General features: G+C 52.8%; 1 protein-coding gene across 3 annotated transcripts; it reads right to left on the minus strand.

Annotated features, from left to right (window-relative positions):
* Positions 1–1,389: 1,389 nt before the first annotated feature.
* On the minus strand, positions 1,390–25,269 carry ARAP3 (ArfGAP with RhoGAP domain, ankyrin repeat and PH domain 3). 3 transcript variants are annotated; one of them, XM_058542766.1, is made up of 33 exons: positions 25,193–25,269; positions 22,971–23,511; positions 22,794–22,855; positions 22,575–22,686; positions 19,079–19,282; positions 18,866–18,935; positions 18,197–18,317; positions 17,923–18,107; positions 17,737–17,843; positions 17,283–17,482; positions 17,100–17,185; positions 16,773–16,955; positions 16,503–16,629; positions 15,783–15,899; positions 15,199–15,346; positions 14,990–15,092; positions 12,620–12,839; positions 11,848–11,911; positions 11,443–11,606; positions 9,067–9,279; positions 8,684–8,789; positions 7,281–7,428; positions 6,904–6,972; positions 6,128–6,202; positions 5,918–6,032; positions 4,285–4,413; positions 4,068–4,201; positions 3,750–3,832; positions 3,619–3,654; positions 3,422–3,485; positions 3,178–3,315; positions 2,936–2,974; positions 1,390–2,407 (listed from the first exon to the last, which is right to left on the minus strand). In XM_058542766.1, exons 2-33 carry the CDS (start codon positions 23,492–23,494, stop codon positions 1,922–1,924), a joined length of 4,632 nt encoding a protein of 1,543 aa, XP_058398749.1. In that variant the 5' UTR covers positions 23,495–23,511; positions 25,193–25,269; the 3' UTR covers positions 1,390–1,921. The 3 variants fall into 3 exon arrangements, with proteins under 3 accessions (XP_058398749.1, XP_058398755.1, XP_058398757.1); XM_058542772.1 differs by lacking the exon at positions 25,193–25,269 and adding an exon at positions 24,392–24,923; XM_058542774.1 differs by lacking the exons at positions 2,936–2,974; positions 25,193–25,269 and having other exon boundaries at positions 22,971–24,375.
* Between the last annotated feature and the right edge of the window lie 2,585 nt (positions 25,270–27,854).

Here is a 27,854-nt window from a genome sequence, read left to right on the forward strand (position 1 = left end):
CTGGATGCCTGAGCGAAGATGTGTCTGACCAGGGAAAGAAGGCTGGTCCCACACCTTTCCTAATTCCCACTGAACTGGAAAAGCCAGCGTGAGCGGGGGTGAGAAAGACGCCTGGAGCCAGGAAGGAGCCAATCTCAGAGGAAAAGACAGGTACATCCCGGGCCAGTGGAAACTAAACAATACCAGCGAGTGGGCGTGAGCTGGGAGCTGAGCGTGAGACCTTTCAGTCCAGAAAGCCCCCTCACCTTTAGGATCTGCCCTTCAGGCTCTGTACCCCAGGATTTATCAGCCCCAGCACTGCTTTCTGAGGATCCACACACCCTCTCCTCATCCCCCTCACCTATCCTTGGCCCAGCTCGGGTCACCACACCGCCGACTTGGAAAAGGCAGTGTTCTGTGGCCCCAAACTCCAGATTCACATATCCAAAGGCTACTGACACCTCCATTTGTATATCTGATAGGTCCCTCAAACTTTTAGCACGTCTCCTTCAACCTGATCCTTCCCCAGTCACCTCCCCCAGTAACATACTAAATGGCACCACTCTCCATCATTAGTAAATTCAGAAACCCAGAGTCAGTGTGCTATTTCCCCTAACCCCACATTCTATCCATCAGCAAGTCCTATAGGTTCCTATAGGTTTCTGTTTCTAAAATGTGCTTCCCTCAATTTCCAAAACCACCAACCTAATCCAAGCCCCCATTAGCAGTCTCCTGGTCTAATATCTGCTCTCCTTGCTTCCCCTCTTCCCCACTACAACCCATTGTTTACAAAAAAACCCGAGTCATCGTTTTTTGTTTTTTTTTTTAAAGGAAATAAGGTCTCATCACTCTTTTCCTTAAACCTCCTCGATTGCTTCAGAATAAAATCCAAATGCCCTAGCATGGCCTACAAGTCTGTGCATGATCGGGCCCCTGCCAATGTTTCCCCCTTCAGCCCGTTCTCTACTCCTGCTCCCACTCACTGTGCTCTGGCCCCTCCAGCCTCCTTGCTGTTCCCCCAACAGGCCAAGTCTCTTCCCACTGCAGAACCTTCATGCCTGCTGCGTTCCGTCTCCAGAGGCTCCTTCTCCCAGCATGCCACATGTCTGGCTTCCTACCTTAAGTTTCAACTCTTCGTAGAGGCCTTCTCCATCCACACAGCCTAAAGGCCACCTCCACCATCACTCTCCAGCACATCACTTTGGTTTAGTTACTTCACGGCACTGAATTTGTTTGTGGGTATTTTCTATTTTCTGTTCCCCCTTTACAGTGGAAGCTCCATAAGAACAGGGACTCCATCTGTTTTGTTCATAGTATATCCCCAGGACCTGGCACCAGTTAGGTGCTCAATACATATTTGTTGAATGAATGAATGAACAAACGAACAAATGAGTGAATAAAAGAATAGTAGCCTTTTGGTTCTACGATTTATTAACAATGACCCATGCTTTTGGCTCCTCTTTGCCTCAGCTCCCAACCCCAGTCAGCCTCCCCCCTCTAGGACTCCAGTGTAGTCTCTGAATATAGGAGGTGGGGTAGGATAGACTTAGAGTCATTCAGATCTCAGGCTTCCAAATCTTTTTTTTCTTTAATGCAGTAAAACCATTCTTTTAAAACCCCAACTCTCTCACAGAACCCCTACCTATCAAATATATAAAGCAAGAGTTGCCCTTGTGAGGGAAAATACGTGGGGCTTACAGCTCTCAGAGACAGTTTGACCTTCACTGCTCTTCTTATTTTAGTTACCTCATGGCACAGATAAGTGAGTGGAGGCTCACTCCCTGGGCAGGACACAGCCTCCAGAGCCCTCAGTCCTGTGCTCCTTCCACAGTACCACACTGGATTCTAGAGTCTTTTCAGCCAGAGCAGAAGAAGCTCCCAGCAATGTCTGCCATGATGAGAGTCTTTTGGTAACCTACTCCCTCAGACTGTGGTCCCAGGGTCATGTGAGGGGCTGGCTGGAGGGTGGACTAGAAGTGCAGGGAGGTTGGCTGGGGAAGCCAGGTGTCTGTGTTGGAAGGTCGCTGGAGCTCAGGGGCTGGGGGCTAGAGGGCTGGGAGGGGCTGCCCGCGCCTATGGTGGTTTCTCCCTTCCTCAGGATGAGGCTACTGAGCTCCTGGAGCAGCTGCTCCTCCAGGGACCCATGTGCCTGGGGGCTGCCTTTTGAAGGGGGGCCTGGAGGAGGCTCAGGTGGCCTCTCCTCCTGGCCCAGGGTGCCTGGCTTGGAGAGAAGGAGTTGATCAAAGGACCTCTGGCTGGCGAGGGAGGTCTCTGGCTTAGCTGTCCGCTCCCACGTGGTGGAAAAGGAGGTGGAGGTGTCCTCGGTCAGCTCGGGGAAGGCCCCCACTTCCTCGTACACTGGCTCTTCATACACAGGCTCCTCCAGTTCCTCTTGCTCCTCCACCGACCCCTGGGATGACTTCATCGGCTGGATGGGAATGGGGTGGCAGGAGGCAGGCACAGCGTTAGAGTTATCAGACTACTAATCACTCACATTTATTGAGCTCTTCTTCTCAGCAAGATGCTGCAAAATACTGTGCATATATGATATCAAAACAACCCTGTACAATGGGTTACACTGCAGGTGACTGAAGTGAGGTACAGAGGGGTTAAGTAGGTTGCCCAAGATCATACAGGGAGTAAATTGTAGAGCTTGGGCTTGAACCCAGGTCTGTCTGACTCCAAAATGCATTCACTTAACCACTTTCCTTCTATTTCTCAGATCCTGAGACTACTTGCCCCTTTCCTCACCACAGCTTACCATCCCTCATTTTCCTCGTTCGTTCTGGCCCCAACACTCACTCACTGACTCTCTCTCTCACGCACATGCACACACACACACACACACACACGCCGATGGCCTGCATCAGGACAAATTCAGAGAGCACACCAGCTCAGGCAGCACAGAGGAACACAGGGCTGACAGGCACACAGCTGGAGCAGGCACAGTACTCACAAAGAACATGGACAGGGTCCTCCGATTGTGAAGTCGCCGCTGGGCAGAGGTAAGGTAGGGATGAGGGGAGAAGAGACACAGAGACATAATGAGGCCTGGCAACAAGAGGCGAGGGTGGGGAGTGGGAGCACAGAGAAGGCAGAGGGGGGCACCAGGCTGGCAGGCACACCACTCCCTCCTGTAGTTTGGCAAGGGCACGGGCAGGGATCAGGAGGGGTTGGGGCAGGCTGGGGGGACCTCACCAGGGTCTGATTGGCAGAGAGGAGGGTGGCCCCACTGTCATCCCCACGGATGGGCAGCAAAGGCATGGTGCCAAACTTCTGACGGGCAAGGTCAGAGGAGGAACGGCGTCGTAAGACCACTGGCTGCTGGTCGTCATGCTGGAGAGAGGGTGAGGGATGGCAGAGGTGGGCATGGGAAGTACTGAGGGGTAGAGCTGGGACCACAGACCACAGACCTAGCCCTCAGCCTTCTCCTTCCCCTCACCTGGGCTTTGAGGATGCTGGTGGTCCAGTCCCACATCTCATCCTCATCAGTGCAGGACAGGTAGCTGGGGGTGATCAGAGAGGAATTAGTAGGAGGGGAGGGCTCACAGCTATAGGGATGGAGGATAGAAAAAGCCAGGAGATGGAGGATGGGAGCAGGGTTGGGTCAGAGAAGAAGCCAGGGTGGGAGGTACTCACAGGTGCATCTTCTCCAGTATCAACGTGAAGCCCCACCTAGAGGCAAAGGAGAATAGTGATGGAGTGATCAGAAAGGCCATGAGGTGATGGCAGGAAAGCCCTGGAAGTGTGGGCTGGGGAAGAAAACTCACGGCGTTGGAGGCTTTAACTTCTTGCGGATTCCCAGGTAGACCTTGGCACCTTCCAAAGGCCACTCCCGTTCTGGTTTAGAGCTCTGAGAACATGAAGGGAGTCAGTGAGGTTGAGAGGTGAGAGAAGGATCATTGTTAATGAGGTCGGGAAGTCACGGAAGCATTGGGGTTATGGGATCACAGGGTCAGAGAGGTTAAAGAGCCAGGAAAGCAATGAGATTGATGACAGTACGGGCTGTGGAGTGAGAGGGTCCGTGCAGTCGTGGCTTCTCTCACATAGCCACCCAGTGTCCCTCCCCGCTGGCCCCAGAGCCCCACCTTCTTCTCCTTGAGCAGCAGCAGGCAGCGGCCACGCAACAGAAAGAACCTCTCCTGGAAGCGGTTTCCCAGCAAGCGGGGTGGCTCCTCCCGACACCGCAACAGCCCTACCCGCGGGCTCTCCCGCCGGATACCTGACACAAATGGGCAGTGCTGGGTGGAGGGTCCTGAGGGACAGGCTGGGGGTGGGGGTGCTGGGCTGAAGGAGGAGGCTCACCTGTGAAGAGGCAGCCGGCCTGGGCCAGGGGGACTTTTCTCAAGAGCAGGGAAGCTGAGCAGGGCTCTGGGAGCTGGCACCATTGTAGGGCCTGCTCTAGGACCCTTTCCTTGGGGTGCAGTGGCCGCTCTAAGGGGCAAGGTGGGGATGGGTGTCAACTAGAATATCCATCCACAGCCTGGAGCCCCCAACTCCTCTCCCACCAGTCACTCATTCATTCATCCATTCCACCATCCAGCCACGGACATTTATTTTAGCATTGACTCTGCCAGGCGCTCTGTTGGCCCTGGGGATATAGTGGTGAGCATCAAATACAAAGCCTGCCTTCACAAAGCCCACAGCCTAGTCAGGGAGCAGACAGTAATAGATAAGTCAACAAGATAATTAAAGACAAATAATTATTTTGAAAGAAACAATAAGAAGCTGAGAGAGAGTAATGGCAGCTACTGAGATAGGGGGATCAGGCAAGGCCTTTCAGAGGAGGCATTTGGAGATGAGACTTAGAGGCCTGAAGGATTAGGAAGAACAAGCCATGCTGAGATCAGCGGGAAGAAGATTTCAAGCATGACAAGATGCAGGAACAAGGGCCCCAAGTCAGGAAAGATGTGTTTGAGGAACTAAACAGCTAGAGTGGCTGGAGCAAAAAGAATGAGTTATGCGAGAGGAGGTCTGAGAAACAAGCAAGGGCCAGACATTCAGGGTCTTGTGGGCCATAACAAGGAATTTTATTTTAAGTTCAATGAGAAGCTGTGGAAGGTTTTAACCGTGGGAATGGCATGATCTGATTTCTGCTTGAAATGCTCATTTGGCTGCTGTGGGGGAAAATGGATTGTTGGGAGGCAAGAACGGAACACTGGCTAGCTATTCCCTTTCTGGGACCAAATATTTTAGTGGTTGACGTTGGGAAGCAGAAAGATAATTGTGACTTCCACCAGGGTGGTGGCAGTGGTGGAAATGGAGAGAAGTGACAGATTCGAATAGACTAGAGGACTAGTTGATTGGGTTGGGTATGAAGATGAAGGAAAGGGAGGAGTCCTAAAGGACTCGCAAGTTTCTGGCCTTGATAACTGGATGAATGGTAGTGCTACTGATTGAGTTAGGTAAAACTAGGAAATGGCCTCAGCTTTTTGTTAGGGGAGGGGGCTGGGAATTGAATTTGGTCTTAGATGTTTTAAATTTGAGATGCTTATGAGACGTACAAGTGGAGGTGTCAAGTAGGCAGTTGGATATGTGGGTCTGGAATTCAGAGGAGAGGTCTGGGCCAGAGATAAAAATCTGGGGCCCAGCTTATTAATGACATTTAAAGCCATGGGAATGGATGAGCTCATTCAAGGAGAAACGTAGACAGAGAAAGGGAAAAGGTCCAGGATTGAGCCCTGGGTCCCTCCAACATTTGGAATCTGGGCAAAGGAGGAAGAGAAGCCTCGTTTGAGGTGGAAGGGAAACCAAGGGTTTGTAGGGTCCACAAAAGCCAAGAGAGGAGACAGTGTTCAGAAAGAGGGAGTGGCCACTGTGTGGAATGTCCCCTCACATGCATGAAAACAGTGTCTGCTGTATTTGGTAACACAGAAGTCATTGGTGACTTTGACCCCCCCCACCACACGTGCACACACATACACGTGGTCATACTTACCAAGCTCCCCGTGCTCAAGAATCTCAAACGTCACCCACAAGTCCGTCCCAGCTGCTGTCCCCCGCATCTCCAGTACCTGGTTAGTCAGCTCTTCGGCCGTCAGTGTTGGGGACACCTGGGGTCAGGGCAAAAGCAGAGGACTCATGCTAGTCAGGCCATTGCCCCTGCCCCCCATCCTCTCATCTCCGCTCCTGTCCCCTCAGGACTGACCTTCAGAGTGACACAGTTGTCTGGGAGCTGTTGCTCTATATAAACCTCCATGATGAGGTCTCCAGCCTGGGACAGCTGAGGGGAAGGGAAGTCAGGAGGACACAGAGGATGCAAAGAGTCAAGGTCAGAGGTCTCTTCATGTTGCCGCATAAGTGCTTCCCCCCCACAAAAGTCTTCTCCCAACCCTCAGCCCCAACATCATTCAGGCCCTTAAAAGGGAGAACTCCAGGACTGGCGGGACCCTCAGGCTGTGCAGGTGCTTCCCAAGCCAGAGCAGCTTAGAGCTTGGGGGACAGGTTTGGAGTCAGACTGTGCGGGTTCCAACTCTGCCACTCGCTACAGTATGACCTTGAATAAGTGACCCTCTAGGCCTCAGTTTCTTTATTGGAAAACACTGGGACTACCTACTTCATGGAGTTGTGTGATGCTAAAGTGAGATTACGGGTGCTTGGACTATGATAAGTCCTCAGCTGATTGCTACTGTATTTATTATCATTACAGTAGTCTCACCTCTTCATCTACCTTAGCTAACTCTCCCTTGGATCTCTTACATGTGGAACTGAGGTTCGTCTGCCACCATTTTGTAATGAAGAATCCTCATGGTGGAATAAATGGAGCAAATCCTAAACCAAAGCCCCCTCCCCCAAACACTCCCCTCCTTGGGTTTCCCCTGTGTCCTGGAAAGCCGAGGGCCAGTGTCCAGTAGCAGAAGGTCAGCTTCCTATCTTGATGTCCCCTCCTGGCCCACTCAGGAGTCTAGGGTCAGGACAAGTTACCTGCACATCCTTCCAGGTGGTGATAAGACTGACCTCCAAATCAATCTGAGCTACCTGGTCAGAGTCGATCTGTGGAAGAGCCAAGAGGGAATGTGTGTGCGTTGCCGGGGGCGGGGGAGGGGGCCTGGGAAAGGAGGGAAGCAGGGAGAGAGTGCAAGATCAGAGCACCCTATGAGAAGGTTAGAGGCCAGAAGAGCTAAGAACCAATGGAGCAAGGATGTTAGGAGCAAGGCTATGGGAGGGAGGGGCCCAGGACTCTGGGAGGTGGTTCCTGTTGCAGAAGGCCTTCAAAGGGCTGGACTAGGGGCTTGTTGGATCCTAAGCAGGATCCAGAGTCCAGGAAGAGAGACTGTAGGTCAGGGGTCATGAGAGCTTACATCAAAGACAGAGACGTAGCCGTCGATGAGTTCCTGCAGCACTCGCACCTCATGCTCCCCCCGCCCATCTGTCTGGAACACGCTAGGTGCAAACAGCAAAGCCAGGTTCTTCGTGCACATCTGGTTTAGAGCCGCACACTTCTGCACCCTGCAGAGGGTGTGAGGGTCATGAGGACTGCAGCTTGTGCTCACCCGCTCATCGACCCATCCATTCATTCAGAAAACACTTACTAGGTCCCTACTGTATGCCAGGCCCTGGGCTAAGTGCTTGGGATACAGCAGTGAGTAAAACACAAGCCTTGGGAAGCTCCCAATCCAGGGGAGAGACAGACGAGGAGTGGGTGATTCTAAATAGAGTAGGGGTCACCAAACTTTTTATGTAAAGGGACTTCTAGGCCATACAGTGTCTGTCATAACTCCTCAGCTCCACTGTTGTAGTGTAAAAGGAGCCATAGAAAATATATAAATGAATGGGCATGGCTTTACATTTTATGTACAAAACTTTATTTACAAAAACAAGCAAGGGCTGGATTTGGCCCACGGGCCATCATTGGCCAGTCCCCGTGATAGAGTGTAATCAGTATAGCACAGCTGGGGTTCATCCTAAAATCATTTAAAGACCTGTCTCCCCAGTCGACTGGTAAAAGTAGATCTGCAGGGCCGGCCCTGTGGCTTCACGGTTAAATGCGTGCGCTCCGCTACTGGCGGCCCGGGTTCGGATTCCGGGCACGCACCGACGCACTGCTTCTCTGGCCATGCTGAGGCCGCGTCCCACATACAGCAACTAGAAGGATGTGCAGCTATGACATACAACTATCTACTGGGGCTTTGGGGGGGGGGGGAAACCTTAAAAAAAAAAAAAGTGGATCTGCATCTTATTCTTCTGTGTCTCCTACATCTAATCCTTTGCCTGGCATAGAATAATAAAACAAAATAATATTGATTGCTCACCACTTAATGTGGACTACATACCTGCCAGGTACTGTAGTAAGAATTTACCAGGATTATCTCATTTAACTCTCATGTAACCTATGAGGTGGATGCTATTCATTACACCATCTTCCTCTTACAATTGAGGAAACTGAGACTCAGAGAGAGCAAAGAACTTATCCAAAGTCATATGCTAGAACAGTGGAGCCAGATTAAGGCCTAGGTCTGTCTGACCCCAAAGTCCATGCTGTGAACCTTTACGGTGTGACACCTTCACTTAACAACTGTTTGTGGGGTGAATGAATGAATGTAAGCCAGGGGGGTTGGACAGAGATGATGAGGGAGGGAGCTTAGCCCAGGGCCTGGCATACAGTAGGGACCCAGTAAGTGTTTACTGAATGAATGGATGGGTCAATGAACGGGTGAGCACAAGCTGCAGGGAGGGAGCCTGCAAGGGGTCTGGCTATACTGACCGATAGAGATGCCCAATGAGGGTGGCCAGTGTGCGACGGTTGACCCTGGGCAGGCAGCCGATCACTTCTTTGTATTTCTCCAGCCTCTGATTTTTCTGGGGCAGCTCTGGGGTGGAATAGGGGAGGGTTGGAGAGGATCAGGGAAGGGAGGGTGGAGGGATTTTTACAGGAAAAAACCTACAGTGGACGGGTCTCTGCCCCCTTCCCACCTTGCCCTGAGCTGAGTCCCTGGGCGATCCTCGCAGGGGGAATGGGGGTGGGAATGCTGGGGAGGGGGGGCTGCCCCATTCCACAAGAGAGCCTCAGGGATTCTGGTGGGGTGGGTGGAGTTCCTGATTGGGCCTTGGTTGCCTGGGAGGAGTTCTTAGGGAACTTGGGAATACCGGCAGCCTCCCTCCAGCGAGGCAGCAACCGCGCAGAGGTCACAGGGTCATCAAGCTCTCGAAAGAAGCGTTTGAGAGTGTCAGTGACATCCTCCACAAAGTGCTCTCCTGGTCGGAGCTTCACTGACCGGGCATCCCGCCGGAAGTCCGCCAGGAGCCGCAGGCTGCGGGCACGGGCGCCCCCTTTCCGGTATACGCCCTCCAGCCGGAGCCCTGAGAACAGCCAGCATATCAACTCACCACTGCCCAAAGACCCCCACCACCAGCCCAGCATCCCATCCATGACCCCCCTACATGGTATGTGGCTGTTGGGGTGTAGGGGGGTCAGAGAGGAGGAAATATGCCTCCGTGCTCTTGCTTCTCAGGTAGGTCCCTGCTGGAGTCTTCATCTTCAGAAAGTCCTTCCCTAACCGCCCTATCTCACACAGCAGCCCCCATTACTCTCTATTTCCTCACCACTTTTATTTTTAAATAGCACTATCTGAAAACACATTACAGGTCCTCCTTATTCGCAGATCATCATATTTGCAAATTCATCTACTTGCTAAAATTCATTTTTAACCTCCAATCAATACCTGTGGCACTTTTTCAGTCATTTGTGAACATGCATAGAGTGGAGAAAAATTTGAATTGCCGGATGAATATGTTCTCAGCTAAGGGCTCATACAGTAGACAAATGTCGTCTTCATGGTATATTTACAGCCATGTTTTTTGCATTCTTGTGCTTTTTGTGTGTGTGTGAGGAAGATCTGCCCTGTGCTAACATCTGCCAATCCTCCTCTTTTTTTTTTTTTTTTTTTTGCTGAGGAAGAGTGGCCCTGTGCTAACATCCGTGCCTCATCTTCCTCCACTTTATATGGGACGCCGCCACAGCATGGCTTTCCAAGCGGTGCAACGGTGCGTGCCCGGGATCCGAACCGGCGAACCCCGGGCCGCCGCAGTGGAATGCACGCACCTAACCGCTTGCGCCACTGGGCCGGCCCCTTCTTGTGCTTTTTTTGTTAATTTCACTGTTTAAAATGGCCCCCAACTGTAGTGCTGAAATGCTGTCTGGTGTTCCTAAGCACAAGAAGGCTGTGACGTGCCTTATGGAGAAAATACGTTATGTCAGATAAACGTCTTTCAGGCATGAGTTACAGTGCTGCCAGCTGTGAGTTCAAAGTTAATGAATCAACAGTATATATTAAATAAAGTGTCTTTAAACAGAAACACACATAAAACAAAGTTACATATTGATCGGTGGATGAAAATGTGATCAGAGGGTTCCAAGAATCTAAGCCCATATTTCCACAGGGGCAACGATTCAGTATTCATTGATTCAGTGTTTGCAGTGACCTTATAGAATACAACTACCGCGAATAACAAGAACTGACTGTACCTGTTTTCTTATTTATTACCCATCTCTCCCACTAGTCTCTGAGCTTCATAGAACCTTCCCTGTTCACTGCTATATCCCCCGAGTCTGGCACATGGGGCAGCTCAATAAAAATCTGTTGAATGAAGAGTAGTGGTGTGAGGACTGTGGAGGAGCAGGTATGAACACCCACCCTCTTTCTCCAGGGCTTTTCCCTGGGCCTCTGACTTCAGTCCTCCTCTGAACACGAGGGAGGCTGAGAAAGGACAGGGGTCCAGTGAGTGGGGGAAGTCACTGCAGGAGGCTATTGCCAAGGCATGGAGTATGTCATGAGGCCCTGACCAGCCACTGTCCAGTTTAGAAGCACAACTATTTGTAGGTTCGTGGATGTGCCTTTTTTCCCTTACTGCCCTCCTTAGTTTTCTGTGAATTTTCCTTCTCAAGAGTCCAGCCTTCTAATGGGGGTTCGCTGGGGAGATAGATTCCACTTGATCCTTACTGAGGCTTGAGAATAAAGCAGAGGCCGAAAACTCACAAAGAATTCTGAGAGCCACTTGCATAGCTTATCCTTTATGCCTTGAAAACCTCCCACACAGAATAATTGTGCTCAAACCTTCAAGGATGTGGCTGCACAGCTTGGCTCTTGCCTCGTAGCTGCCCCCTCTTTGTTCTCCATGGCTCGACATCTCCAATCAGATTGCAATGCCATGCTCTCTCCATGCCCACGCCTGGGCATGCTACCTGGAACAATTACTGCTACCCTGGAACAATTACTACCCGCCAGGTCCTGTGCTAAATGCTTTACATGTGTTATCTTACTATCACAACTGTCCTGGAAAATGAGGACTGTTAGTAGCCCCATTTTACAGATGAGGAAGCTGAGGCTCAGAAAGGTAAAGCAGTTTGCAAAGGCTATCAGCCTGCAGTCTCTGGAGGCAAAGGTCTTACAGGGAGATCACCCCCCTGGCTGCACCCATGTTCCCCATCCCCCACTGGCTCAGTATCGGCCAGTACCCACTCACCATGCTGGGTGACAAAACTGATGCAGGCATCAACGATGATGGGGATGTCACCCCGGCTCATCTGCTGCTCCTGCAGCCCTGTGCCGCCCCCGCCGGCTGCCCCTCCAATGGCTGCACTCCATGCTGAGAAGTCCAGCCGGCCCTCCCCCTGCAGATACAGGGTCCTGAGACCCAAGAAGCCTGAGTCAGAACCAGCTCCAGAGGGTTCTCTAAGAGGCCCAGGATCACAAGGACCAGACTTCTCAGAGCCACCAGCAGAGGGCAGCAACACCCAACCCAGACAAGGCCCCTGAACTAGGGAAGCGACTTTGAGGAAGTTGGCAGTGGTCCAGCGGGCCAAGGTGGAGGATGTGGGCTGCGCTCTAGAAAGGGGGGCCCAGGGTCAAAGGTAGAGGCAACACGTACCTTCCTGTCTCCACCAGGACCAAATGCTCCTTCTTGTCTGGGGTATCAGCTGCGGAGACCACACCTGGGAGGAGAATCATCAGACATTATCATCATCATCTTCTTCATCACAGTAACTGATATTGATTAAGTATTTAAGGTATGTAGGTGCCAGGCTAGGAGCCTTACAAACAATGCTGCATTAAACCCTATGAATTACATACTGTTATCACCATTTTACAGGTGACACATTGAAGCTCAGAGAGGTTAAGTAACTTGCCTCAGATTACTTGCTATAAAATGGCAAAGCTGAGCTTGAACTCAGGTGTCTGTCTCCAGAACCCTAAGACATTATCCTACAGTGTTCCTCTTTTAGGAGGAAGTGAGAATACCCAGTCCCCTCTCCCAGTCCCCAACCAGCAAGTGACTCCAAATAATGATAATAACCATAACATTTATAACACATAACATTTATTGAACACTTACAAGATGCCTCCTGCCAGGCTCTGTGATAAGTGTTTTACACGCATTGCCTTATTTGAAACTCACTACAGCTCTATTATTGTGCCCATTGTAAAGATGAGGAAACTAAGGCACAGAGAGGTTAAGTAAATTGTCCAAAGTTACAGCTAGGAAGTGATGGAGGTGGGAATCTAAATCTGGGCAGTATGACTCCAGAGTTTGTGCCTGAATCCACTGTGTTCTGCTGTTTCCCATAGGGACCCCCAAATAGATGAAGGTCCACTACCCTCCACCATGGCCACCCTTCATCCCAATCCCCACCCCTGCTCACTGATCTCCTGTAGCCGCCGCAGATGCACCATGTCCTCAGGGGCTGGGGGGCCAGGACCCGGTGCTGGACACAGGAAGAGGTGGTCACCACGAAGAAGTCCAAACCCTGACAGCCAGAGGCCAGGGGCCAGGGCTGTGTGAGAGGGGGACCGCAGCCACAGACGGCCCAGCCGCAGCAGCCCAGGGCCTAACAGCTGGTGACAGCTCAGCGGGGAGAACCACTGCGAGGCAGGAGGAGGACACAGAGAGGAGGATGGGGAAAGAGACAAGAGGCAGGGGCGAGAAATAAGAGTGACAGGGACAGGGAAAGGCAGAGAAAGACATGAAGAGAAAGCAGAAGAAAGAGAGGAATGAAAAGGGATGGGGAGAGAGCAAAAGAAAGACCCAAGGAAAAGACAAGAGATGGATGGAGAAAGACAGGAAGATATTCAATTCAATTCAATTTGCTCCAGCCAACACAGAGAACACCCCTGTGTGGCAGCCTTATGCCCTTAATTGGGATGTAGGGGTAAGAAAGAACAGGTATAACTATATGCTATAACTGAAGCATCATGATGCCCTGGGAAGTCCCACCACCTCAGGGAGCTGGGGAGAGCCTTCTGGGAGGAAGGAGTGTTTGAGGTGAACCTCAGAGCAATGCTTCTCAAACTACCTGTGGTGATGACACAGGGAGTTTTTTCTTTTCTTTTTTTAAAAAAAATTTCCAATCTGTCACTAACCAATATAAAACACAATAAAAATGAATTACTAGAAAAATGAAAGGAAAAAAAGAAAGACATACAAAATATAAGCCCCCAGTTTTCATAGTTAGATTCCACACATAAGATCACTCTGTCAAAATGAAAGATTCTAAATGTTGACTCTTGAGTTCGGTACTGATCGTGTCATGGGCCATGACGAGGAGTCCGTGGGCCAGTACAGTGTCACAGTCTGCAGACCACACTTGGGGCAGCACTGCCTTAAAGGATGGGTTGGATTTGAGGAAAGCATAGATAACAATAGGAGGAGACTTGGACTCGGCTCGGGGTGCCACAACAGAGCCCTTAAAGGATATGGAGATAATTTCTTGGTGTGAGGAGTTAGAGGAGAACCAGGAGAGTAGGGTCAGAAGCCAGAGGAGTTGGGCGTTTCCTACAGAGGAGTGTCAGATGCTGCAGAGATGACCTGGTGAGGCCAGAAGGAGGCCCTGGGACTTTGGCAATGGGAAGTCACTGGCCACCCACACGGTAGCAGCTCAGAAGAGTACAGCAGAGGAGGGCAGCTGCAAGAGTTAAGGAGGAACTGCAGGCTGCCAGGGCACACGACTTTCTGAGAAGTCTGAGGGAAAAGCTGTTTAAGGATGAGAGTGACTGTCATCATCATCACAATTACTGTTTCAACACCCACAGATGGAGGGCTTGCTGTGTGCCAAGCAGTGCAGGCCTCACATGTCACTTCATCCTCAGCCCTAGGGGATGGGTCTTTTATATCCACTCTACCCATATGGAAAAGCTCACAAGGCTGAGAGTTGAAGGACTCAAATCCCAGGATGTCTGACTCCAGGGCCTGAACGCTTTTTTTTTTTTTTTTGTGAGGAAGATCAGCCCTGAGCTAACATCCATGCTAATCCTCCTCTTTTTGCTGAGGAAGACTGGCTCTGAGCTAACATCTATTGCCAATCCTCCTCCTTTTTTTTTTCCCCAAAGCCCCAGTAGATAGTTGTATGTCATAGTTGCACATCCTTCTAGTTGCTGTATGTGGGACGCGGCCTCAGCATGGCCGGAGAAGCGGTGCGTCAGCGCGCGCCCGGGATCCGAACCCGGGCGACCAGTAGCAGAGCGCACACACTTAACCACTAAGCCACGGGGCCGGCCCTAGGGCCTGAACTTTTAATTCCAGGGAGAGGGTACAGGATGGAGAGAGATTGGCTTGCCTGGGAATGGAGAAGATGGGACAGATGAAGGCAGCTTTGCCTCTGGACCTGCAGAACTGTTGGGGAGGGTAGCGGGAGTCAGAGGCAGCCTCTCTGTGGTAAGAGGTCTGGCACAGCAAGGTTTGGGGCATGCGCTCTGGAGACAGAGGCCCGATTTTTGGTCCTGTGCTCTGCTGCCTCCTAGCTCTGTGACCTTGACCAAGTGACTTCATAACCTCTGAGACTCAGTTTCTTTATGTGTAAAATATTACTAATCCTTACCACTGAGGGTTGTAAAAATTAAATGAGGTAGTGAGTGGGCAGTGCTCAACACAGGGCCTGGCACAGAATAAGCACTCAGTTAACCTTAGCTGTTAGTGGAAGGGGTGGGAGTGGCTGTAGGAATAAGAGAGGACAGGATAGGGGCAGGTGGGGACAGGGAGACCCTGAGCTGTCGGGGAGGGGTCTCGGCTATCTCACCTTGCCCACGGCACTGGTCCAGGCCTCCAGACTATCAGCTCCATCGGTGCCAAAATGCTGGATCCTCCCTCCAGTCAGGATGAGCTCAAACGAAAAGGGGAACCTGGAGAGAAGGTGAAGTCAGGAAGGAGAATGGGAGCCAATGAAGGGGCTTCGGGGTTGGGATCAGGAAGGAAAAAGGGGAGCTCAGTGAGCATGGGGGCTTTTACCTCTCGAGGTCACCTGGGTCAGTGGGTGGGGGGCTCACACCCAAACAGACAACATCCTGGGGCTGGATGAGGCTGAGGGGTTCAGGGCTGCTTTCTGACGCAAACATTTCCAGAGCCGCTCCCAGCACACACCACATTCGGTGGGGAGCTAAGGGGGAAACGGACGGTCAGCAGGCAGAAGACCTCTGTCCCCACTGTCAGAATTCTCATTTATCAGATATTTATCTATGCCAAGCCCTCTGCCTATGTATGATCTCGTGTAATCTTCACAACAACCCTATGAGGTGGGTATTATATTCCTTCCTGTCTTGCAGATGGGGAAACTGAGGCTGAGAATTTGAGTAGCTTGCCCAAGTCACGTGGGTAGGAAGTAGCAGAGCTGGGATTTGACCCCGACAGTCTGACTTCAAAGCACAGGCTCTGAACTATCACCCAGTGCTGCCACCTGGCATGGTCCCTCTCTTACCCCCCGCATCCAGCCCACTCTAGGGCATGGCCCCACTTTTCCCTGTCCCTCTGTGGTACATTCGCTTCCACCCCCGTTTCTAACCCTGTCTTTTCCAATCCCTTGGCTCCCCACTTACCATCCCGGCCCCTGCGAGGGGGTGGGGGTCCAGCTTTGTTGCTGATGGGACCACAGTACAGGAAGCTGCTGTAAGTAGCAGGCACCACCACCTCATTGTACACACCAGGGGAGGGGTCTGCAAGGGGAAGGAGAAGTGGTCAGGCCAGGCCAGTGCAATAGGATGGCCTGACCCCCTTGGGGAAGAGGTCGAATTGAGGAAGACAGTGGGACCCAACTCCACTGGCAGCATGGCCAAGTAGAGCCCGGGGCTGGACCCCTCACTACCCAGATTAGAAAAGAGGGTGGAATGAGGCCTCTAACCCAGCCCTTGCCCACTGCCTATCCCCACCAGCCGGCCAACTGTCAGTTTCAGGTGGGGGCTTCAGAGCACGGGCCTTCCTGTAAGTGTCTTAGGCCCTTTGGCCTGACTCCTGGAGACCGGCCTCTTTAAGATGACCATTTCTATGATCAGACTGTCCCCAGGGAGATGAGACCTGGCTTAGCGGTTGACCCTGTCAGGGGTAGACCAGCAGTAACACCTCAAACATCCAGATCCACCCCAGGCAGTGACCATCGTTGGTCATTTCATGACATCAGGAAATTGGCCCCGGAGGATCTGGAGGGTTGGGAAACCGCCCAGGCTGGCCCATTGAGATGGGCTGGGTGAGGGGGGAGAACCAGGGCACAGGTCAGGGATGAGATTCTTGGGGGAGAGAAAGGAGGCACTTGCGGGGGTTACCTGGGGGCAGGAGACCAGGGAAGCTGCCATCGAGGGTTGAGGGAGACCAGGGCTCCTCGCCCTCGACACAGAGGAGCTGGGTCATGTTCTTCAGCAGGTTGGGTCCTGCCACAGCGGCACACAGCGCCTGCAGAGAGGGAAGGGTCTGTCAGCCCCAGGACCTTTGGGGAAAGTCCTCCGGTCACCAAAAGCAGCCCCCTGTCCCAAGTCTAGGCATTTCATCTCAGAGGCTGCTTCTCCCTGCCATCAGCCCCAACCTGTCCCTCCTACCTGGAGAAGCTGGCTATGATCTGGATACTGAGGGTGGGGCTTCCGGAAGAGACCCAGCCGGTACTTCCGGGAGATGAACTCTCCCCGGGGGCCAGGGGTTGTATCTGGATGCAGCCCCTCACCTGGGGGTAGTGCCCCTGCCCAGAAGCGGTTGGCACGATCATTTCCCAGGACAATGAACAACTACAGGAAGACAAGGGGCAGAGGCAAGTGACAGGAACTCAAGGGTCCCCAGACATTCCAATCCTGTCCCCAAGCTAGACCCAAGGCCTTCTTTTGGATGCTCTCCTTCCATCCCCCCACCATCTCCCTCTTCAGCCTCCTTACCTGCACTATCTCATTACTCCAGACACTTGTGTCCAGCTTCAGGCTCTGCACCTTGGAGATGCCGGAACCCAGGGCCCGGTGCTGACCTGGTAGGGTGTGAGGGGCATGTGGCATGGGTACCCTGAGCCCCCTGCCCCAGCCCCCCTCCCTCTCCCCGTTTCAGCTAGAGGTCCCGACCCTCACCTGCACACTGCTTGCAGATGACCACCCCCAGGTTGACAGCAGCCCAGTCTGGGCGGGAGGCCCCACAGTCCGCACAGTGCCGGTTTGCCCGATTGGACCAGATCTTCTCAGCCACCTCGTAGTCAGACAGGGTCTCGGTTACTGCTTCCTGCAGAGCGGCCGCCCAGCTCTGCCGAGCCCCCACAGACTCGGCCGTGAAGCTGAGGGGTGGACAGCCAGTCCGTGGGCATGGACACCCCCCTACCTGTCCCATCCCACTGGCCATTCCTGCATGAGCCACCACAGGCCACATCTGGGCCAGCCCAGACCCTCCTGACATCCTTGATCCTGCCCACTGGCCTCCCATCCATGCACACCCACTGACATCCTACTGAGGGGGCCTCTAGTCCTCTGCACCCCTGTGCCTCCCCCTAGTCTCTCCCCAAGCCTTGCCTCCTGCCAGTCGGGGCCCCACCTGAAGCAGCGATGAGGTGTGAGCAGGTCGAAGCTGCGACTCTTGGTCTCCCGGACACTGCAGCCTTGCAGTTCAATGAAGCAGATGCCAATGCCCAGAGAGAAGGCCTGGCAGAGTAAGGGGTAGACAAAGTGAGGCCAGAATGGGCTAGGCCAGGCCCCTCAGCCCCAGCCCGGCCTTCCTCACCTGCTCACTCTTGTACAGCGCCAGCTCGCCAGGGCTCAAGGCGGCAAACACCTTGGCCTTGTGTCCGCGCAGCTCCAGCATGCCCGTGCGGAGGGGTCGGGGCGGCTGTGGGGGCCGGGGGTGGCCCAGGAGGCGCTGCTCCTTCAGACAGGATTGTAGTGTGGAGCACCACGTGTCCCGCTGAGCTGGTGGGGGACAGGGGAACAGGTCAGCGGACTGTGTGCTCACACAACCTCCTCGCCCCCACCCTACCCCAGTGGACCCTGGCCCTCACCCTCGCTCTCTGTGCGGAACACAAACACCCTCTGGCCGGTGATGACCTGGAACTTGTTGTCCTTGCTGCCACGGGTCATCTCAATGGCAGTCAGAGGGATCACACCCTTGGGGAAGGGGTCCTGAAGAGACAGCCCAGTGACCCACGGGGACAGGAACTCAGGCCAGTGCTTTTTTTTTTTTTTTTGGTGAGGGAGATCAGCCCTGAGCTAACATCCATGCTAATCCTCCTCTTTTTGCTGAGGAAGACCGGCTCTGAGCTAACATCTATTGCCAATCCTCCTCCTTTTTTTTTTTTCTTCCCCAAAGCCCCAGTAGATAGTTGTATGTCATAGTTGCACATCCTTCTAGTTGCTGTATGTGGGACGCGGCCTCAGCATGGCCGGAGAAGCGGTGCGTCAGTGCGCGCCCGGGATCTGAACTCGGGCCGCCAGTAGCGGAGCACGTGCATTTAACCGCTAAGCCATGGGGCCGGCCCCAGGCCAGCGCTTTTAATGAGATCAGCACTCATTCCTCAAGCAGTGGGGTACAGCTGCTAACCTAGCTACTTTAGATGCTGACATCAGTCATGTGGTGGCACCCCCATCATCCTTCCAATCCTCAACCCTCTCAGCCCTCCCTCTCCCTCTCCTTCTCCCCATGCCCTATGTGGCATCTCCCTGCCCCGCACCTTATCACTGCCAAAGTACATCAGACTCCTTCCATTGAACTGCACAAAGCGCCTCTGGAAGACGTAGTTTCTGGGGAAGGGAGGGGCCAAGATTAGTGCGTGGAGGGGGCTGCACCCTGGGGGTTCCGAGGGTCTGGGAGCACTTGAGACCTGACCCCCCCTCACTTCCCAGCCTCCCTCCTCTCCCTCCCCTTCCCTTCCCAGCAGCCCCACCCCTGAGGGGAGAGCTTGTCTAGCCATCCACTGAGCAGGGGCATGGGGCGGTCTGCCGTGGAGGAGAAGCTGGCATAGGGTGAAATGAGGTCATCACTGGTCTCCTCTGTGTCCAGGGTGGGCAGTGAGAGGGTGGAGTCCCCGGGCAGCTCAAGGCTGGCATAGCCAGTGTCTTCCCGTGCCTCTAGATCTTGCCTGCTGAGCCTTGTGGGGGCCAAGACAGAGACGGGCAACATTAGACCCAGCTCCCTGGACATCCCTACCCACAGCACCTAGGAGGATGCCTAGCAGGTACTGGATCTGCTTTCTAAACAGGGGACTAGGGAGGTTGGGAACCCAAAAGATTAGCATGGGGCTTCTTCCCCCCCAACACTTGGACTTTTCATTTGGAAAATTTCAGTCCCTCTCCTCTGCCATTAGTATTACTTGGTGGAAAAGTTGGGGAGGGGTGTGTAGATGGCTCCCTGCCACAGTTGCCCACATCTAATCAATAATCAAAGTTACTGGTTCTTTCTCCAAAAAGTTCTTGACTTTCTCTCCCTGGATGAGGTTCCCATCAGTTCTCACCAGGTGATATGAACTCCCTGTCACCTGTTTCCACACTTGCCCTCCCTCCCCCATCCACTCTCCCACTACCCCAGAGAGCTCTTTCAAAACTGCAGATGAGGTCATTTCACTCCCCGGCATGAAACTCTGCAATAACTTCCCATTTGCACTTAGAATAAATACAAATTCCTTACCATGGGCTGCAAGACCTTGTATGATGAGACCCATGGCTACTCCCTGACCTCATCTTGATCCCCCCACCCTTGCTTACCACAGCCCAGCCACATTCTCTTCCCTTTTTCAGAGCCCTTGCACATGCTCTTCCCTCTGCCTAGAACATGCTTCCCTAGTCTGCTTTTTTCTTTCAGGTCTTTGCTTATACCATCTTCTCAGAAAATCCTCTATTATTCGCTATCACTTTCCAGTGGTTCTTAACCTCAGCAGCACAAAATCACTTGGGAAACTTAAAAATACCAGTATATGGGCCCCATACCAGACACTTAAATTCGAACTTCTGGGAGTGGGGCCCAGGCATCTGTAATTTTAAAAGTTCCCCAGGCTGTAGTGCAGCTAAGGTTGAGAACCACTATTCTACCCTCTGTTTCCTACTTCACTGGGAAATTGAAGCAATCAGATGAGAACCCCCACAGACTCCCAGTGCCTCACCTACCCAATTTCACACAAACTCTGCCTTCCTCCTGTTACTATAATAAACACCCTGTCTACAGCCAGTCCCTCCTCTGTGCACTTGATGCTATTCCTCTCACCTACACGAGGACACTGTTCCAGACTTTCTCCCCTCTCTCTCTCCTACATCAGCTAAGTTTCCCTCTCTACCAGATCATTCCTATTCACCTATAAACATACATAACATTCCATCCTATAAAAAACCCTTTCTTGACTCCACTTCCACTATCAACAACCACTCCAACTTTCTGTTCTTGGCAGAAAAACTCCTCAAAAATGTTGTCTTTACATTTCCAACTCCTCTCCTTCCATTCTCTCTTGAGCCCACTCTGATCAAGCTTTCATCTCCCCCACTTGTCAGGGTCCCCAGTGACCTCCATGCTGTGAATTCCAGAGGTCAAGTCTCAGTCCTCATCTTACTTGTCCTCTCAGCAGCACTGACACAGCTGACCTCTCCCTCCTCCTCATATGCTCTCTTCACTTGGCTCCTATGACACCACAATCTCCTTCACTAGCCATTTCTTTTCAGCCTATTTTACTGATTCTTCCTCTTCTCCCAAACCTCTTGATATTGGAGTGTTCCAGGCCTCTGATCTCGGCCCTCTGTTCTATCGACACTCACTCACAGCTACATACACCCATCTAAATGCTGACAACTCACAAATTTAGAGCTCCAGCTCAGACCTCCCCCCGAGGATGACCTATTTGTCACCTCTTCTTGGGTATATAATATACACCTCAAATTCAACACGTCCAAAACTGAACTCCTGATCTACCCCCATCTCCCTGCTCTATGCACAGCCTTCCTCATCTCAGACCATGGCAACTCCAGGAACTTTCAATTGCTCAGAACAGCGCTGTCCAACAGAAATCAATGCAAAAGCCACATATGTAATTTTAAATTTTCTAGTAAACACATTAAAAAAGAAACAGGTGAAATTAATTTTAATAATATATTTTATTTAACCCAACAAACCCAAAACATTAACATTTTAGTATGTAATAAGTATAAAAATTATTAAGATAATTTATATCTATGTCGGTTATATTCATCCAGTATTGCTTTTTTCGTACTCAGTCTTTGAAATTTGGTAGTTGTTTTACAGTTCCAGCACATCTCACTCCAGATTAGCCACATTTTATGTGTTCAGTAGTCACTTGTGGCTAGTGGCTACCACACTGGACACACCGGACAGTGCAGGCTCAGGCTGAAACCCCTGAAGTCATTCGTGACTGCTCTTTTCTCTCACACCCCAATTTTCTAGAACAGTGTGCCTTCAAAATGTACCAAAATCCAACCACTTCTCACCATCTCCACTACCATCACCCTAGTCTGAGATGTCTCACCTAGATTACTGCAATAACCCCCTAACTGGTCTCTGCTTCTGCTTTTGCCGCCTACAGACCATTCCCAACACAGCAACCAGAGGCATTCTTAAAATATAAGTCAAAACCCTTCCAGTGGCTTCCCATTTCGCTTAGAGTAAAAGCGAAAGTCCCTACAAGGTCCTGCCCGATCTTGCCCCTTTTACCTCTGATGTTGTCTCCTCCCACTCCTCCCACCCTGACCCACCCTGATCCACCCTGCCCCAGCCCTGCTGGCCTTGGCCTCAGTCACTGCTCCTGGATCCCCCTGGGCACATGGCCTCCTTGGAGCCTCTATTCTGGCCACGCCCCCTGCCTGGGACACTTTCTCCCAGACATCATCATGGCTACCTCCCTCACCCCCTTCAGGTTTTTGCTCAAATGTCATCTTCTTAACACTCTGGCAACTCTTAATGAAAACTTGCAGTCCACTCTCCTGATCACTCCATCCCAGCCCTCTTACCCTGCTCTATTTTTTTCCATGGCACTTAACACCTTTTAACATAGGATGTAACTTTTTATATCTATTGTTAACTGACTATCTCCCCATGAGGGCATGGATTTCTGATCTATCCCAAGTATCTACAACAATATCTGGCATGCAATAGGTGTTCATAAAGATCTGTTAAATGAAAGAAGGAAAAGCACTTCTCCCTATTTTAAATTATATATCCATTTGTTTGTCTACTGTTTTATTTCCTGTCTGCCCCACTGAGTCACGAGCTGCCTGAGGAGGGGACTGGGTCTGTTATATTCGTCTTGTACCTTGAATACCTGGCTGGCACACAGTGGACACTCAATGCACATTTGATGAATAACTGGATACAGGGCTGCCACCAGCTCAACTGTTCCTCAAGCTTCCCCTCTTCCTGCCATCACCATCCCACTGACTACTTACCTGTGTTCAGCCCTGTCCTGACAGACACCTCTGCCTTCTCTTCTGTCGGAGGCCCCTGGGACCCCCACAGGCTGGACACCATAGTACAGGCAACCAGGGTCCATGATGTGCACTGGCAAGGGGAGGAATGGGGGAGACAGGGAAGAGGAGATCAGGTGGGAGTGTCTGAGGTCCTGAAGGGCACTGTCCCTCTCCCTGAACCCATGATAATCCACCTACCTGTGCCCGTTGTGGGCCTGAGGGCAGGGGTGGGGGCAGCTGTCTGGGAGCTGGCTGGGGCCCTGAGTGGAAATGTCTAGTGGTCATTAAGGGAGAGAGGAGGAAGGACAAGCCCTCTTGCCCTGCTCCTCCCTGCCCCCACCCAGCACTGGATCCCCAGGGAGCCAACCCACTCACATGTCCTGAGCTGTCTGTGCCCTGCCTCTTACGTCCAGGCCAAAGTAGATGGCGTTGGGCATCATCTCCACAGTATTCAAGGCTGAAGGCTGCTCAGAGGAGGAGGTGGGGAGAGGAGGGGACCTTGGGCTGGATTCTGGGCTCCTGGACACTTCTGGTCTCCCGAGGGCTGGGCTCAACCCAGGCCTCTGGGTGGCAGTGGGCCCACTGAGCCCACCAAATACCGTCCTGGGCTTAGGCACAGGCTTGGGGGGCTGGGCTTGGGGGGCTGAGCTGGGGGATGGCTCCATGGCACTATCCGGTTGGGGATCCGGGGCGCCCTCTGCAGCGCCCGCCTGCAGCAGCCGCAGAATGCGTTTCCGGTGCCCTGTGGCGCTGATACCCAACTGCCTCAGCTCCTCGTGGCCCAGGCCCCGGGCTGCACCTGCTGTAGCCAGGCCATGCTGCCGGAACGTGTCTGCATACTGCTCCAGGTGCACCGTGGCCAGCCACACAGCGATGTCCAGGTCCTGAGGGGCAGCCATGGGGGCTCAGTCCATTGCTGGGGGGAGGGGGTAGGTGAAGGGAGGGCTCAGGCTGAGATTCCCCCTCCCTGTCCCAAAGTCTGAGGCCTGAAAAGGGGGTACCAGACTCCAGTCTTCCTCCAAAGAAAAATGACCAGAGGCCTGCTATCTGGAGGCAGAGCCATCCCAGAACATCAGAAAGGGCTTTCTCATTAGAGGAGAATCCCTTCATTTGCAGATGAGGAAACTGAGGCCCAGAGAGGAGAAGAGGCTTGCCCCAGGCTCACAGCAAGTCAGTGGTAGTGTTGGCCCCCAAACTCCTGCCCACCCTGGGTCTAGGTCAAAGCTCTGCCTCTGCATTACTGCACACTCAACTAAGTAAGCATATGACAAGATGCTGGAACCCTGTAGGGGCAGGGGGAGGGGGATGGTGGGAAGGAGGGGGCCCATGATGTGGCCTGATCCCGCTGTGGCATAAGGTGGGAACAGGGGCAGCTGTGGCATAGGAGGAGGGAGGAGGTGCAGATCCCCCTCTCACTGGTTTCCAGAGCTGAGGTACAGGCTGGCCATCCTAATCCTGGTCATTCCCAGTTCCTCCTCCCCTTCCACCTATTGTCTCTGCTCAGACTTCCTTCCTGTCCCTCCAGCCCTAGCCACCCCCACATCCTGCCTGCCTTGGTCAGGCTTCCCAGAGAGCCCTAACTAGTCCCAGCATGGGGGGTCCAGGCCCTGGGCAGAGACCACTTGGAGAGTCGGGATGGGGTAGAGAACTGGGCGAGAGAGATGAGGACCAGAGGCCAGGGGTACTCCAGGGTCTTCACTCTGCACCCACATGCAGCATGTTCACACACGTGTGTGTACATGTGAGCACTCACCCACCCTATAGGGTCTGAGCAGTGTGAAATGACATCCTCCTACCTCTGCTTTCTCCAAGCCTTCCTTTTTCTGCCCATGTCCTTGGGCTCAGGTCTCTGATGCTCTGTCCCATTCGGCCACCCTGACCCTGACCTTGGTCTGTTCCCTGGACATCTCTCTGATTCTATCTCCCCTGAGTTTTATCTCTCTGCCCTGTCCCTGTCTCTACCCCACTCCATCTTCATCTCCACCTGTAAATCCATCTTTGTCTCTCTCCTTGTTTAGCTCTCTGTCATTAAGCCTCTCCTTGCCTCAGTCTCCAATTTTAACTAGTTTTTAAGTTGTATCTGTGTCTCTGGCCATCTCTGACTCTGGGTTTCTGTCTGCGCCTCTGCCCGTACGCTCTCTCCCTGTTTCAGCTCTCTCCGTTTCTCTCCTATGGAGTCCCGACCAGCACTCACTCTTGCCCCAGCATCAGTTCTGGTCTCTCTGCCTCTCTGTGGCTGGGCCCCATCCTCAAACTAGGGCCCCGGTACTGTGCCTCGGGCCCTGACTCAGAGCCCAGTTTCCCAGTGACTCAGGCCCGGCCCGAGGGCACGGGACTGGGAACCAGGAGGTGAGTCGGGCAGGAGTGCTGGGGGCGGGCCTGGCAGCGCGGGGCAGCGCGGGCTGAGACGAGGGAGGGGGGATGGAGGGAGGGGGCAGAGGCCGGACAACCGGAGGGAGGGGCGGGTCGCGGCGGGGAGGGGGAGGGGGAGGGGGAGGCCGCCGGAGCGGAGGGGGCCTGGGATCCCACGAAGGCCCACGAGGAGGTAGTGGGGAGGAGTCTGGGAAGCCGGGGCCCGGGGGCGCGGGAGTCCTCACCTCAGTACGCGCGGCCGTCCGCTCCCCGGTGGCCGCAGAGCAGTTCGAGGCTCCGGGTCCCGCCGCGCCGGCCCCGCCTCCACTCAGCCCTCCCCCGACGGGCCCAGCCCCGCCCCGCCCGGCCCCTTCCCTCCGCGGGGCCCCGGCCTCTCCTTGTGCAAGCGCCGGTCTTCAAAAGATTTGGGCTCCTTACCCAACCACAGAGCTTATCTCGGGGCCTGGCCCGCTCTGCCCTCTTAGGGGCCGAGAAAGGGACCGGAACAGGGCTGGAGGCCGAGACAGCCTTGGAGAGAGGGACAAAGAAGCAGAGACCAGAACAGAGGGACGGGGGTAGAACCAGAGGGAAAAAGAGAGTGCAGCGGGGACGGCTTTACCTCCCCTCCGCTCTTCTGTCCCAGTCCTGCCAAAAAGGGAGGCAAAGGGGTCGGACCCTAAGCCCCCAGGGCGCATCTCCCACGCCCAGCAGGGCGGCTGGACCCTGACACCCAGTTCATGAGGGAACGGAAGCCGGCATCCAGAAGTCACGGATAGCCGCAGCCTTCCAGGCTGGGGAGCCCTTCAGGAGCCCAGCGGTCTGACTCGGGGGAACAGGGGCAGAGGCGCAGCGGAAGAGTCCCCATCCGCTTCTCCCTCCCCCAGGGCCCGGCCTAGGTTTCTTCCCAGGGATGAATGTCAGCAGGGCAACACCCCTACTCGCAATCCAGGGTTTGGGGCTGCCTTTTTGAAGATAAGGCTGGCGGCCTACAAGCACAGTGACCCAGCAAGCAGCCTGTTCATCCTTGGGAGAAGCCCCTTTTCCCCATCCTCCTACTGCAATTTTTTGCGGGCGTGGCGGGGTGGGGCTGAGGAGAAATTGCTCCTCAACCCTCCCTGGATCTTTCCGGGAGCCCCAGTCTTGGAGCTTGTCCCACAGAGCCTGAGGCACTTCCCTCTCAGAGCTGGGCTGTCCTTCAGCTGTATGTGGTGTTGGGGGGGGGGGGTGACGAGGGCGGGGGGGCCGTTGGCCGGCTGTGTTTTCCTGTTTGTATGAGAGGAAGTTGGCTGTGAGTCAGCATACGCAGGAACTGTCAGTAGCTAAGGGAAGACCCCTGCCTGAGGGGAAGGCCAGGGGAGTGTAGGGAAGTGGTCCGCCTTCTCCCAGTTGCCCCAGCTTGGAGAGGGACTACCCATTAAGCCTCCTGGAGCCCTTCTCTCAGAGAAAGAGAATTATAATAATAATTAATAATTAAAGTGGCCATAATAATAGCTACCAATTATTGAGACCTGACTATGTCCCAGGCCCTGTGCGAACATTGCTTTCCAAATTTCTATTAATTCTCACAACAACCCTTAAGATAGGGAATTTTATCACCTCTATCTTACAGATAAGGAGACATGTTTTTGTCTGGGAGCCATAGGGCCAGAAGAATGCTCCTCACAGACCTTCAACTCTAAGGAATGAAAATTGACCAAGGGCCTCAGTTGCTTCTCTCTGAAATCCATCGTCTCCTACTCTTAAGGCCAGCTTCCCACTGGGCTGCTCCCAGCTAATGACCAAGCTCAGCGGAGACCCTAAGGCAGGTCTATTCCTGGGAGATAGGGGACTCCTCTGACAGCTGATGTTGGCTCAAGAATACCCCCACGGCCTTGCTGAACTTTCCTTCTACTGCATAGTGGTCTAGGATGCTTCCTTCCAGCCTTCCTTCCTTCGCGCTCTCCTTCATAGCTCTCCCAGCCCCTGGTTCTCATCTTCTGTCACAGGCATTTCCCTTAATCAAATCCTTGCACGTTTCATCCTGCCTTAGCAGCTTCTTCTTGGAGGACTCAGAATAACTCAGCAGGAGAGAGGAGTAGGGTAAATTAGTACAGGGCACAGGGAGCTTGCAGGGATGGGTGCTGGGGGATCCTGGTCAGAGGCCAGATGCAACAGTTCTGAACCTTTTTTATGTCATGGTCCCCTTTGGCAATCTGGTAAAGCCCATGGACCCAGTCTCAGAATAATGTTTTAAAATGCATAAAAAGAAATATGTAGGATTACAGAGGAAACCAATTATATTGCAATGCAGTTTAAAACTATTTTAATGTGATATAGCAATATATGTGCTTCTTTATTAATGCTTTAAATAAGATCTAGCAGTAGGTTGATACCTCACATAATTTTGAAGCAGTGATAAGCATAAATGATATTTCAAAATATCTGCAATACTGTAATATGAGACAAAAATATATGTGATTTTTATTGGTGACAAAGCCATAATTATGGCTAATATGACTGGTTTGTTGCTACTGTCACGATTGAAGGAAATGCTAAATTTCAGCTAGAGATTAGTGAAAATAATGTAATTTTTTTCCCATCCAAGTTCAGTGTCTCCAAATTGAGGACACTTGAGCCAGAGGGTCAGGGCAGAGCCACAGACCCAGCTCCTTCCCTCAGACCCCACTTCCGCTCTCTGTCTCAACACTTTGGGGCAGGTGGAGCCTCCAGTCCTTGGGTTATATCTTCCTTCTCTCTTTCTCCCTGGCTCTCTTTCTCAGTTTCTCTTATCTCTGTCTCTGTCTCTCTCTACCCCTGGCCCCCATCCCTATTTCTCTTCCTATTTCTGTCTCTTTTCTTCTCCATCTTTCTGTCTTCCTCTGAGTGTATTTCTTTCTTCACTCTGAATCTTCTTGTGGTTTGCACTGT

The sequence above is a fragment of the Diceros bicornis genome, chromosome 1 (genome assembly GCF_020826845.1).
Source record: "Diceros bicornis minor isolate mBicDic1 chromosome 1, mDicBic1.mat.cur, whole genome shotgun sequence".
Classification (NCBI taxonomy): Eukaryota; Metazoa; Chordata; class Mammalia; order Perissodactyla; family Rhinocerotidae; genus Diceros; species Diceros bicornis.

Coding starts and splice junctions, on each gene's coding strand:
- ARAP3 (XM_058542766.1), bottom strand. CDS start 23,494: ATGGCTGCCCCTCAGGACCTGGACATCGCTGTGTGGCTGGCCACGGTG. Junction 18,108..18,196: donor GTTCCGCACAGAGAGCGAGG/GTGAGGGCCAGG, acceptor GTCCCCCACCAG/CTCAGCGGGACACGTGGTGC. Junction 3,316..3,421: donor CCAGCATCCTCAAAGCCCAG/GTGAGGGGAAGG, acceptor CCCTCTCTCCAG/CATGACGACCAGCAGCCAGT.